General features: G+C 38.7%; 1 protein-coding gene across 1 annotated transcript in view; it reads right to left on the bottom strand.

Moving 5' to 3' along the window:
• The window catches only part of LOC107722297 (uncharacterized), a 28,509-nt gene that overhangs the window by 3,029 nt on the left and 11,147 nt on the right, over window positions 1–14,333 (bottom strand). The window contains 13 exon segments of the mRNA XM_074560117.1: window positions 1,687–1,900; window positions 2,084–2,263; window positions 4,096–4,563; window positions 5,108–5,323; window positions 8,382–8,540; window positions 8,795–9,013; window positions 11,024–11,202; window positions 11,353–11,470; window positions 11,678–11,756; window positions 11,867–11,910; window positions 11,997–12,077; window positions 12,154–12,172; window positions 12,788–13,650. Coding sequence (XP_074416218.1) covers window positions 1,687–1,900; window positions 2,084–2,263; window positions 4,096–4,563; window positions 5,108–5,323; window positions 8,382–8,540; window positions 8,795–9,013; window positions 11,024–11,202; window positions 11,353–11,470; window positions 11,678–11,756; window positions 11,867–11,910; window positions 11,997–12,077; window positions 12,154–12,172; window positions 12,788–13,650 — 2,839 coding nt within the window.

The following is a 14,333-nucleotide window of genomic DNA, read 5'->3' as shown; positions in this document are numbered from 1 at the left end:
CACACACACACACACACACACACACAGGTTTAAGTCCCCACCAGAATAGAAAAACAGGTACTCATACACACACACTCACGCACACATGCTTCAGCTGTTACTGAAGACTGAACAGTGAACATGACAAACACTAAACTCCTGCTCACTTATCCAGATCATACATGTCTAGTCGAGGAACTCTGTCAGGGTTTCTGAAGGTAAATTGAAGACTTTTTAAGGCCAAGTGAAGAAAATTTAACAAACAAATTTAATGTAACACAATACATCAATATGGTCTCTAAATGTAAATGTCTTGCAAATTGCAACTGATCTCTATTACTTTAGAATTTATTAAAAGGAAAGAAAAGAAAAGAAAAATAGACAAAGAAAGAAAAAATAAAATCGCTCAAGGCTTGAATGGCTCTGCTCACAAACACTAGAATATAAAAATATATTTTACTGTAGCTTCTGATCACACTGTAATAAAGTGCTGCTCTTCCTCAGTATCTCTGTCTTGTTTTCCAGTTCAAAAGATTCTTAAATCAAGACACATTTACTGGAGAAGCACAAGGACAGAAGAGAAGAAGTCTTGTTTTCTGAGAAATTTATCAAAATGAAGTGAGTTTATGATTAAAAGAAGAACAAATATCTGCCAAAGGGCTCAGAAAAATACACATAACTCAAACCTAATTCAACTTAAACAAGCTTTCATTCCCCGTTCACAGATTTTTGTTCTTGGTTTAATCATAAACTCATTTCATTTTGTTCAGTTTGCATCTCCAGAAAAAAGTATCTTGATTTAAGAACGTTTAGATATTTGGACTGGAAAACAAGACAGAAATACTGATGAGAATATTCCTGTTTTGTCCTGAATTTATCCCCTGGTTTCACAGGCAAGGCTTTAGTCTAGTCTCAGACTAAAATGCATGAGCTGTTTTAACTGAAAGAAACTTGCACTGATTGATCTTAAAATATATCAGTGCCATTGTTTTGTCTCAAGATGCACACCAGTAATGTTTTTTATAAGGCATGTTTATAAAAGATACTTAAATGTCCAAAATTGAACTATGATCCGGGTTTAACCTAAGCTCTGTCTGTGAAACCAGGCCTAAGTCTTTCTGCTCTGATTCAAAACCTTTTCAGACCTTTTTTTGTAAAACTAAATGAAAATGAGAAATGAACAACTAGCTGAAATAAAACGTTTTTAATATTTTACTGTATTTCAATTAACGTTTATTTAATTTCAAGCCGTTACTTTTTTTTACGGTTTTAGTTAAATTTAATAACCCTGTCTTACATTAAAGATAAATCAATTCTAATTGTTTTATATTGTAAATTGAGTTGTATAGTTTCTCATTTTGTTTTGTTTTTGTCTTTTTTTATACTTGCAATCAAATACGTTAGAATTAAAGTCTTTATAATAGCAATGAAATACTTTAGCTTAATATTGTCTGCAGTTGCAGTGCTTCATGGGGCGTGTAGTTCGTCTCATTAACTCATGTCTTTGTATCTAATTTCATTTAAGCTTTTTTTTTTTTTTTTTTGCTTTATATTTTTTTTGTAATTCGCAGAGCTGGTTGGTTTGATTCATGGTGAATAATTTTTGGAAAACCCTATGGAAAAAAATGAACAATGCAGTTGGTCGCAGCTGTGTTTTTAACTCTATGGCACAATAATCAGCGGCTGATTTGGTGTGTGATGTGTGACCTGCACACGGCGTGTCCCGCGTCGTCCAGCACACACACACCGTCATTCTCACACCGTACGGACACACACGGGTCAGGAGGCGCAGCGCTGGAGGTCACAAGGGTCACAGGGGTCATGCTGCTGCTGTCTGGGTCTGGTGTTACAGAGGAAGCTGAGTTTGGTGGATTCGTGGTTGTGGAAGGCAAGGGCTGTGAAACTACCAGATGAGAGATATCTACAGGAACATAAACAGATGGACAACAGAACACGGTCTGCTTTCATTGGAGTAGAGCAGCGTGAACATTCTGCTAAGCATCTACTATTGTGTTGCTCTGAAGAAATGCATTCACTGAAACGCGACTTTTCACTTCCAGAAGTCAGTGTGAATAACTCGGTCATCCGTTAGTGTGTTTCTCACCCTCCATAGTGAGGAGGAAGATTGCGTCTCCGCTCTTGAGGAAGTCTCGGCTCAGCGCTCTGGCCTGCGTCAGGAAAACCGGCGTTCCAGCGCCAGGACCACGGAAATACTCCGTCCCATCGCCTTCTGTCACCTTCACACCTACTTTACGCGGATCGTCCCAGAAGAAATCTCCAGTCCCTAAAGATGAAACATGAACGAAGTTCAGTGATTCCACAGGATTCTGGTCATTTAGAACGGTCTGTAAATTCTAAACTTATTTAAAATTAAAATGATAGATTTTTCTTTTATGCCAAAAATCATTAGGATATTAAGTAAAGATCATGTTCCATGAAGATATTTTGTAAATCTCCTACCGTAAATATATCAAAACTTAATTTTTGATTAGTAATATGCATTGCTAAGAACTTCATTTGAACAACTTTAAAGATGATTTTCTCAATATTTAGATTTTTTTGCACCCTCAGATTCCAGATTTTCAAATAGTTGTATCTCAGCCAAATATTGTCCTATCCTAACAAACCATACATCAATGGAGAGATTATTTATTCAGCTTTCAGATGATGTATAAATCTCAATTTTGAAAAATTTACCCTTATGGCTGGTTTTGTGCTCCAGGGTCACATATGATAACAAATACCAGTTTGCAATATCAACTATTTTTGAACCACTAAAATAACTGGAAGTGAATACGAAGACTCACACATTCAGGTTACAAATGCCTGTGTCCGCTTTTACGTTAAAAAATAAATCAATTATAATAGCTTTATACTGTCATTTTTTTTTTTTATTACTTAAATTGGGGGTGGATCTTGGTCATTCAGAAAGGTTTGTAGATTGTAAAATGAAATGCGTTAATCTGATGCACTTTGGAAGCCAAATGAAGAGCTCCGACTCAGAAATGAGTAACTTTTTGAGTAACTAACGACTCCAAAATGCACTGAACCGTACTGGATTTTAAAGTGGACTCAAACCGCTTCTTAGTTTAGTTAGTGACAGTGTCTCGCTCCACATTACATTCACAACGGTGTTTCAGGAAGCCAAACAATTTGAAAATAATAATAACATTAATATATATATGTATTATTATTATCTAAAGACATTAATATGTTACTACTGCAATGCAACTGTACTGTAAAATAATTATTTCTTATTATTTTACTTTACAGTAGTAAATTGAAAATCCTGTTTTAATTTCTTAACTTGCAAGAGTTAAACCAGAAGTAAAATTACAATAGTGTCTTAATTTATTTTTCTTCACTTGCAAGTCTTAAACTCTCGAGCTTTTATTTTGGTGGAAAACTGCAGGTGGATCTTTAAGTTTCTGAGACTACAGCTTTACAAACGCTTCCCATTACACATCCACACTCTAAAAGAATCCGTAAAAATAGGACACAATGTACTGTATTCATCAGAATGAATTTTCTGTATTTATTTTTTACAGGTGTTTTACCTGTATTTTGAATGTTACACTGGTTGCGTTGTGTTTTAGAGTTAACGGAAATGTCTGTAAAATTAATGGTTACTTTTTCTGTTATTTGACACATTTATTTTCTTACACTGCAGCTAAACGTTGTAATCCATCCACAAAAAGTTTGAAATTATGCAAATTTGAAAATAAAGCATAACTGAGACGCTGAAAACACTGGCTCACGAGCTGATCACATGAACACAGTGCTGCTCTTCACTTTGAAACACGCAGTGCAAGAGACTATCATTCGCGCTTCGATAAGCCATATCACAATTTCAGCTTTGCCAGATGCTTTGCCAAAGCAATGGCGCAAAACACAACCATTTTTGGTTCATTATGAAGCAGTACGAGCCACTAAAGTTTGCATAATTAACAGGAAAGACTGGATTCCTCTTAGAAAGTGTAAACAAACCATTTTTGGTTCATTAGGAAGCAGTAGGAGCCACTAAAGTTTGCATAATTAACAGGAAAGACTGGATTCCTCTTAGAAAGTGTAAACATTTTGAGAAACCCAACAGGACGAGATGATCGCGAGCCTCACCTTCCACAGTCATGCTGGGGTCTGTGGTGACGCTCCTCTGGTTGTTCATGCGTCTGCGAATGTCTGCGTTCTGGTCCATCAGCATCATGGTCATCTGCTTCCAGCGCGCGGGCCAGACCACACCGTCCTCCGCCGCTCCGGCTCCGGATGTCAGGTGCGCATACGCTCCCAGCTCTCCCGGGGATCCGGCTGTTCCGTTGGGATACAGGCCCATCTGGAAGCTGTAGCCGTCTCTAGACGTGAAGCGCGGGCTGTAAATGGCGGCGTCCATCGGCGTGTTCTCCAGGACGCTCCTGAAGTCCTCGATCCTCCACACGTGTTCAGGACAGCTGGTCTCTGAGAGGTTGATGTCGTCCAGTGAGAGTCCCCCGGCGTTCCCGCTCCCTTTGATTCCTTCAAAAACCACTCGGAACTTTCTGGATACGTTCAGGCTGACGTGATGGAGCTGCCACTGGTCACCAAGAGGAGCTTTCAGAGAAAAACAGAGTCGTTGATTAAAGCAATAAGCCCCAAGAATCCATGGTTTACAGTGAATTTATAACAGCTAAGGGCGACGCGAAGCGGAGTGCCTAAAACCCCTTTAGCTGTTATAAATTCACTGTAAACCACGGCTTCACGGGGCTTATTGCTTTTATAAAACGGTTATTCCATATATGTAGTAAGGTTTCACAAAATAAAACAGAGCAAATAAAGTGTAATGATATTAATAAAAACAGTATTCTTCCACCAAACAATGTAGCTCCTCAGAAACAGTTGTGGTTGCAACAAAGTGGTTGCCGAGCAACAGACAAACGTAAACAAAGGTGTATGTTACTTTGTAGAGTCATTTACAACAGCTTCGAACGCGGCTCAGCCAATCAGAATCAAGGACCGGAACTCTCCGCTTTATAAATCTGATATATGCATGGAAGCTGTCTTATAATAGTCACCTTTTAAAGAAAGTCCAATATCCATTAATCCAAACACTGATGGAGACTCGACCCTCAAGCACTCTCTAGATTAACATCCGTACCTTTAACCTCGTGAATGAGCCGCAGGGTCCCGTCGGGGTTTGCCGTGTCGTACTCTCGCGCCCAGATCCTCAGCCGGTCATTAGCGTGGCCGCTGTTATAGAGGAAGAACTGCAGACACTGGAATCCCCGTCTGGGATAAAGAACCCTGCTCTCCAGCAGAGCCCTGTTCCCCTCCGGCCCGCCCGCAGTGCTGAAGTGCATGAAGTAACCCTTTCCTGAAAACAGGGCGGACGTCAGCGTTTAACAGAGAGGAAATGAGCTGGACTGTGTGTGAGCACTGCAAGGCTTCCACGTTTCAGAAATGAGTGATTATGAGAGGTGTTTGCAGTCAAAGTAGATGACCAGACATTAAAAGTAAATTGGTGCATTCGAGTACGCCAGAGACGTTCATATTTATAAGTTGGGAAGTCGTAATTATGACATCAGGTGCATTCAGATCTTATTGGTCGGAGCAAGATGGCAATGTATCTTTTCTACAATTTTTTTTAACTCTCCAATCTACAAAAATCTACCAAATAATGAACAAAAAATGTGCATCAGGTGTGTTTCTGCTTTTTTTTTTGTCAATTTATGCTTTAAGTTTATAAAGGTGTGTTACCTATTCTGTGGTAATTGTACAATACTGTGGCGTTTTTGTATATGCGACTTGCAAATGAAAAAAAAAAACATAAATTATGTACAAATTTACCGTAAATACAGATGCCGTGCTTCACTCAGAAACTCTGGGTTTAAAGAAAATCCTGAGTTTCCCACTCATAATGATGATTTCAAATTATTTTCAAATAAATTAGCGTTAGGGTTAGTTTTAGAGATTTTGTCATTACGTGTTTAACCTTGTCTTGATTTTGTAGGGCTCTAAAACACATCAGATGTTTGAACAAGTACAGGATTTCTGCTTCAACAGCATCCAAGTATAGTTACTGAAGTCATCTGATTTGAGTAACACTTTTTTGCACTCTGATGAAGGCCTGTTTGGGCAATTACATGGTAGAGTTTTAAACATTTAGTCCCCCTAATAAAGGCTTTTCATACTAAAATGTTTTCAGTTCACAAGGAAACATCCACTACTATATATACAGTACATAACAGATACTGTACATACTATATTTACTATACAGCCCTATTTGAAAAACATTGTTTTTATTTATGTAGCATACAAAACACCTGATTGTGTTTGGACCTAGTGATGCTTTTAACGCCAGTAATCATGACCTGGGTTATTTAACCAAATGGGTTACCCCATGTGTAAAAAGTTTAGGTTTCCAGTCTGATTCTGGCCTAAGGTTTGACAAGTGGTCAAGTCGTGTTTTTTCCATCTTCGTTGCCTGGCCAAAGTTAAAGCATTTTTATCAATGAGAAACTTCAAAAAAGTAATTCATCCATTTGTCACTTCTCGCTTAGACTATTGCAATTCACTCAATTACGGGATCGATCGCTCGTCCATGCAGCGTCTCCAACACTCTGGAACAACCTTCCCGTGGCCGTCTCTGTCTGTTAGTAAATCTATGCTTAAATCTTATCTATTTGAACAAATTATGATGGCTTAAAAGCTATTTCTAATAGTATTATTACATTGTTTTTTTGTTTTTGTAAACCTTCACATTTTTGATTATTTGTCTTAACCTTCTCTACAGCACTTTGGTAAACCTATGGTTGTTTTTAAATGTGCTCTATAAATAAACAAAACAAGCCTGTTACACCCACGAAATGCACAAAGTCACATGACAGGAGGCAGGATTGGCTAATTACCCTGTTAATGTGATAACGCTCGTCCACTATTTTGACAACCAGATTGAAAATCAGGCTGAATGGCTTGAACAGCTGGATTGAGCTGGAATCAATTTAACAACTCCAAGTAATAACAGCACTGGTTCTAGTAAACTGTATTGCAGTCATATATATATATTGGCTGGTGTTCCATCTGACTTGTAAACTGAAAAATAATTTCAGAAATTTCTGTCTCTTTCAGTAATCTGTGTTTTAAATCAGCACCCTGTTTAGACTAGAGAGGTCATATTCACATTGTAAATCTTTACCCCAGATTATTATTTAAAGGGACAGTTGAAATGAAAGTCATTTAGATTGTCATACAGGACAACACAACAGGATATAGACACAATAGAAAGTGAAACTTATAAACTTTACACTATAGAAACTCTGAAGTGAAGTGCTATTTTCATTCGGCTGAAGTGAATGACAAATGCTGCTGAGCTCCAGAGAGGACCAAAAAACACCATAACAACATCAAAAAAGTATATGAAGAGTTCATTTGCAAAAACCGATAAACGCCACTTTAAAAAAAAATTAGCTGATTGCCGTGCATTATTCTGTACATATAGCGCGATCTGAACCCTAAACACGTTTTGTCAAAAAAGCCGGTTTTGTCCACTTTCAAGGCATCGCGAGTTCACGTTTTACTACAGAAGATGACAAGCGCCTTGTTGTTTTTGAACAGAAGCCGATAAATCCAATTCAGCGAATCAGAGCGCTGTATTCAGGTCAGGTGACAAGGCTACTTTCACTCTGAAAAGACGTGCTAGCTGAGAGGAGTCTCGTCAAAGCTGACTAAAAGTGATCGAGGATCATTTCGACGAACTTGATGAACCTGTGATATCTTCTTAAGGGCGAAAAAGGAAAATAAAAGCTGAAACGTTTTCACGGAAGCTCGCAAAAGCAGCGCGTTACAATAGTGAGGGAAAAGCTTTGTGTATCGCGTGTAATCACATCCATACAGTTTATGATCACAACAACAACAACGTTTGTCAGGAGTCTACATTATCATCTGAGGAGATTACAAAGATTAAACCAGTGTTTTTTTTTTACTCTAAAACATGAAATGTGGAGTTATCTGCTTTTGCTATAAAACAAGCTTTTAATATGTAAAAAAAAACTTTAATTTTGTAAATTACCTGTATTTAAGTTATTATTACTTAATCAAAACAACCCAACTGCAGTTTGATTGATATTACTTGGAATGTGCAATTAAAAAAAACGTGATTTCTGAAAAATAAAATAAAAATGGAGTTATCGGTTTTTGCAAATGAACTCTTCATATATATGATAAGCCATATGATAGCTTTGTGAAATCTGAAGTCGTTGTTGTGTGGCGTGCGTGTGAATGCATGTTGTGCTAGATCTGACATCAATAATGCCACAATAGTGTTTCAAATGACAGGAGTGTGAGTAACGACAGGAACTTCATTTTTGGGTGAAGCATTTCAATTATAAAGAACTGATTGAACTTTATAAATATTAAAACTGCAGAAGACTTGCCGTCACAGCGTCCCATGTTGGTGTAGTCTGTGTCTGGTCCACCTGCGGCTCTGGAAACACGCTGCCAGTTTGCATTATCTTCATTTTCACGGCCTTGGATCATTCCACAGATGTTCTCCGACTCAAAGTCACAGGAGTCCAGAAATGTGGAGGAGCTGGCTGTGAAATAACCACACTTTAAACATTCACACATGCGCTTCTGTATGATATAGTCATTACACTTGACCACTGTTGACTCATCATTAAGAAAGTCCCTCTCACTAAATTCGAATCCAATCAAATTGCTAAATCTGTATTAATACCCAGCCCTAAGCAAGAGGAACATCAAGTCCATGACTGTGACATAAACTAAACATCACATTTTATTTAGTAAAGTGTTTTGGATCGTTTTAGATCACGTGTAAAAGCATCACAGCAGTTGTAGAGTCGGTTGAGTTTGAGCAGGTCGCTGTCGCTGAACTCCATGCGCTGGCCGATCACGTCGCTGAAGGCCGGGATCCTGGTGACGATGGTGGGCTCGGAGCCATTCTGAAAGGCTTTCTTGCTGTAATGCATCATGGATCCGTAGTCGTAGGGAACGTTCAGGGCACTGGATGTGCTGTCGTTGTATTTGTTGAAGTTATGCTCCTTGCCTGGGAAATGAATGTGAACATGTCACTTAAACTCTGTGGACCCGGATACGGGTCCAAATCGTAAAATATGTTTATGCTTCATTTGCAAAGCCTTCCTTATATGGTATCAGCCCATATATGGTATCATTTGAAAGCTTAGAGTGTCTTCTTTACAAAGAATACCATTACTTTTGGTTTTATGATACATAAAGCAGTAAAATGAAGCTTAGCAATGTATTTGTCCCACACACGAATTTCCGCCTAATGATTGCGAATAATTTTCCGAAGAATGTGTATTTTTTTATATAATGCTGGATTTGTTTCAGCTTTTGTCTTCTCCAGATGTTAACTGCTGGACTGGAGTGCTGTGGATTACTTGTGGATTATTTTTATCAGCTCTCATTCTGACGGCACCCATTCACTGCAGAGCATCCATTGCTGAGACACTGATGCAATGCTACATTTCTACAAACCTGATGAAGAAACAAACTCATCCTGATCTCAGATGAACTGAGGGTGAGCATATTTTCAATTTTGGCCGAACTATTCCTTTAATGTGAAGCTGGAAACATGACGTACAGTAGCACCCAAATAAAGCAGGATTGACTCTCTTGATCTCTGATCACTCGGCACGATTCACATCGGCATAAAAGCACCGGATACAAGTTGGCATTTATATCATGATGCATTGTTTCTAACATATTTGCATCGCGGTAAAAAACAATTAATATAATTATTAGTAGATGCGCTATACTTTTATTATTTAGAAAGTGAACAATATTTGATTTCTCCTCTCTAAACTGTCTCTTATCACCACTGCTGACGCATCACAACAACACTACGAAGACCGAGGCATGTCCTGACACGGCTATCTGTCTGAACCAAAGAAATAAAAGCAAACTATCTGAATTGCATAGCATCGTTTTTCCCCCCAATGCATCGTATTGCATTGTATCACATTGTATCGAATCGAATCGAAATCGGATCGCACTGCATCGTAATAGTATCGCATCGCATCGGTAGCTGCTTCATATGTATCTGTAATCTGTAATCTGTTATCTCTACTCTGGATGGACGTGATCCTCACATCTTCTAACAGTCGGACTCCATCGATGTTTGCTAAAGCACATCACAGCGGGTGCGACTGCTATTTCCAGCACAAAACGGCCTGGAACGATTGTGACCTGCTGTGCTCATTGAGCAGCACTGAACTCTAACGATTCTTTAATTGTCTCTATACTAATGACACGGAGCTCTTTACTCCTGCTCTGATGCACATGAGACATCACGATATCAGCCGTTACTCTATAAACCCACAAACACACAGTGTGCAGCACTTTACACTACTTTCTTTCAAAATTAAACTATTGTTTTGTCTTCAAATGCTTTTTCTCAAAAACTGAGCTAACTGAAAGAAATGAAGTTGACAATCCAAGATTTGGTGATAATATGGCATAATCCATAATCCATAATAACGCTTCCTCAAGTGAAAAAGTGCATCTGCTGTTGTCTCTCACATCAAAATCCACCTACATACTTGTTTTGAACTGTTTTGGCTTGTAAATGGTGCTTGATCTGTGCAGATTTCTCTCCTGATTCAGACCAGAACACCTTTTCACTGGAGGAACAGTTATTATGGATTATATGGACTTTTAGTTAAAAGCGTCTTAATGCTGGATTTGTTTCAGCTTTTGTCTTCTCCAGATGTTAACTGCTGGACTGGAGTGCTGTGGATTACTTGTGGATTATTTTTATCAGCTCTCATTCTGACGGCACCCATTCACTGCAGAGCATCCATTGCTGAGACACTGATGCAATGCTACATTTCTACAAACCTGATGAAGAAACAAACTTGGACGGCCTGAGGGTGAGCACATTTTCAGCAAATGTTCATTTTTGGATAATGAAACAATGTTTTGATCATAAATCCTTGCGGGAATTCTAATTAATAATAAATAGCATTACTTCCCAGTGTTTTTAAAGTAGATAGATCGATCTGCAGTTTCTCAGGTCTTTGTTCATGTAAAGCACCTTCAGTAATGCGGTCCCAGATGATGGAGACGTAGTCGTCCCGGTCGGAGCGCGACTGCTCGTGCCAGAAGCCTAACGCGTGGAGAAACTCATGCTCGATGGTTGCGATACGATCACATCCACTGCCGATGGACAGCCGCTGTTTGCCAACACGCCGGTTCCCCACTGATGAGAAGCAGCTATTCACACACACAAATATAGAGAGAGAGGGTGGATTCTTTGACAGTTGTCACACTTATGACCATGAATTAAATCACCAACAAATCAGTGTGGTGCAAAATCATTTTAGTGCCAAAGCCACTAGTATAAGCACATATGTAGCAGCTCACCCGTTGCCTTTAAATACAGAGATGTAGTTTTCTTCTCCACTCCAGGGTTTGTAGTCGATGCATGACTTCAGTCGATACTGTTCAAAGGCCTTCAGGATCACGCCTTTTGCATTAATATCTGTCCATAGAGAATTTGGTATGTTAGGGGTTAATTAGTCTAGCATAGCATCTGACTAATGGCATAAGGTCTAAAATGACAAAAAATGTCAAATTACATGTTAAAATATTTTACAGTAAAATCTAATTATTAAACAATAATTCAATACTGTTTTATTTTAATACTATATATATACAGTATATATAGTTTCTGACTGAAGATACTCACCCAAATCATCCTCAAGGTAATAAGGAATCACTTTTGGCCATCTGTATTCATCACCAATCATAGAATTTCTCCCCAGATTCTGTGACAGAAACAGAACGTTGTTAAATTCTGTCATGTACAGCAGTTATGCTCTATGAACACAAACCAAAAGACGGATTTGATTGGTATCAACAAAATATCATCTCTTACCTCATCATATACAATATCTCCCTCAAAAAGATCAAGAGCAGCCTCTGAAAGCATGAAGAGGACAGAAATGCCATGATAATTCAGACAAACCACACCAGACGCGTGTGGAGCCGGTGTAATGACCTCTCACCTTCATTGATATCAAACAGATCCTCTTTACCGCCATCGACATTATATTCTGCAAAATCAGTGCTAATGCAGTCAGTCACAGCTGTTACATATTTGTACACTTAATCTTTGTCTATTAAATACATTTGCAGCAAAGAAGAGAGAGAAAGCACCCTTACCGGTCACCCGTTGAGTTGCCTGATAGACAAAATATGATGAGATAAACAATATATAAACAAGATCTTTCAGTTGACAATCATATTAATACATGCCGAATTACTCCAGAACAACAAAACAGATGAGTTACCGACAGTGTTGGGGGTAACGCATTACAAGTAACGTGAGTTACGTAATCAGATTACTTTTTTCAAGTAACTAGTAAAGTAACGCATATCTGAGTTACTTTTTCAAATAAGTAACACAAGTTACTTTTGTTTCCAATTTATTGATTGACAGCTCTGGTGTTGCCATGTTGACAGAAATCAGATGTTACTGTAGTTCTAAAATAAATATGAATATGCATGAATTCATCTCACTCACAAAAAAACCCCCACAGATTCAGTATTCCTCAAAATGAATAAAAATAATGCAACTCAGAATATGACGCAAACCTGCAATAATTAAATGTTGAACAACACAAATATCCTTTATGTATTTAATCCTATTCTATTTGATTCTGACCTTCTATGTGTAATGCATTACTTTTAAAAGTAACTTTCCCCAACACTGGTTACCGAACGACAGAAGAAAAACTGCTGTACTGTCGCACAGAAACTGAAATATCCATTATAGATTGCTAATAAAGTCACTCACCTCACATCTGCATTGACCGCTAAAGAGAAATAAGAAATGCATGAGAAACAGTTCGGTGTGTGACAGCATGGGACAAGGCTTTTTAATGTGATTCTGCAGATCGCTGGACTGAGTGAATCTCCTTCCGCAGGCGGTGCAGAGGTAGGGTCTCTCTCCGGTGTGCACGCGCTCGTGTCTCTTCAGCGCTCCAGAATGAGTGAAGCCCTTCCCGCAGTGCGAGCAGCTGTAGGGTTTCTCTCCGCTGTGGATCTTCTGGTGCTGCTTCAGAGCGCTGGATCTGGTGAACGTGTCTCCGCACTCGAAGCATATGTGAGCTCTCTCGCCCGTGTGGATCTTCTGGTGATCGTTAAGACAGCCCAGACGCAGAAAGCCCTTCCCGCACACTCCGCACACGTACGGCTTTTCGTTCGTGTGGATCTTCAGGTGCGCCTTCAGGTTTGACGCCAAAATGAAGTTTTTCCCGCACTGCTCACATCTGAAAGCCCGTTCGCCCGAGTGCGAGCGCTGGTGGTCTTTGAGGTTGGTGGCGCACTTGAAGCTCTTCCCGCACTGATCGCAAGCGTACGGACGCTCGCCGGTGTGGATGCGAATGTGGCGCTTCAGGTGTCCTCTACAGGTGAAGCTCTTCTGACAGTGAGGGCACCTGAAGGGCTTGACTCCGGAGTGGATCTTCACGTGTTCGTTGAAGTGTCCTTTATGTGTGAAACTCTTCCCGCACTCGGGGCAGACGAACGCATTACTGGCTTCTTGCGAGACTTTCTTTTTCATTTCTGAGCGACTGAACGATTTTCCTCCACTTTTGAACCCGTCAGCTTCCTGATACGGAAGTTTCACTCTGCTTTCTTCTTTCTCTTGCATCAGCTCTAACACAAACACAGTAAACGGCCAAAAATCAGTTCACAAAAGTGCAACAGCTGTTATACAAAATGATGATCAGTGCTGTATCTTTCCTCATATTATTTAACAATGTTATTTTAGGAGGAAACCGCTTAAGCAATTATAAACTACCGTACATGACAACTAATAGAAGTTATAAGTATTATAAATATAAAGGATTTACAGAACAAAAACTCACTGTGAAGTAGAAAAAGACATTTCTGTGTTATATTTTGAAGTCATATTAATGGATGATAAACGTGTATGCGAATCAACAGAAATCTCTTGTAGTTCAATGTCAAATAAACTTTCAAAATCTGTAGACTGTTTTTTTTCACATTCTGGGTTCATTTGGACCCGAAGAATCATTATTTTATAAAACAGTCATAACTTAATATTTTCCTACTAAAACCATATAATATCTGATCAGAAACTTCTCGTTATTTAAGATTATTTTTATAATTTATTTATAACTCATTTCAACATTGACGACATATTAGAACATTTAAGTTCTAATCTTATATATTCTAAACAAATAAGAATATGTCAGAAAATAAGATTTACTCTGAGAATTACCCCGATTGGAATGAACTCCAAACTGTCCAAATTTATTAAACCTACAAATTTATTTCTATCAAAACAACTTTAATATTATTCAAAAAAAAAAAAA

The sequence above is a fragment of the Sinocyclocheilus rhinocerous genome, unplaced genomic scaffold (genome assembly GCF_001515625.1).
Source record: "Sinocyclocheilus rhinocerous isolate Xijiao unplaced genomic scaffold, SAMN03320098_v1.1 scaffold4319, whole genome shotgun sequence".
Classification (NCBI taxonomy): domain Eukaryota; kingdom Metazoa; phylum Chordata; class Actinopteri; order Cypriniformes; family Cyprinidae; genus Sinocyclocheilus; species Sinocyclocheilus rhinocerous.
Note: the sequence above shows the minus strand (reverse complement) of the source record. Positions and strands in the feature narration are given on the sequence as shown.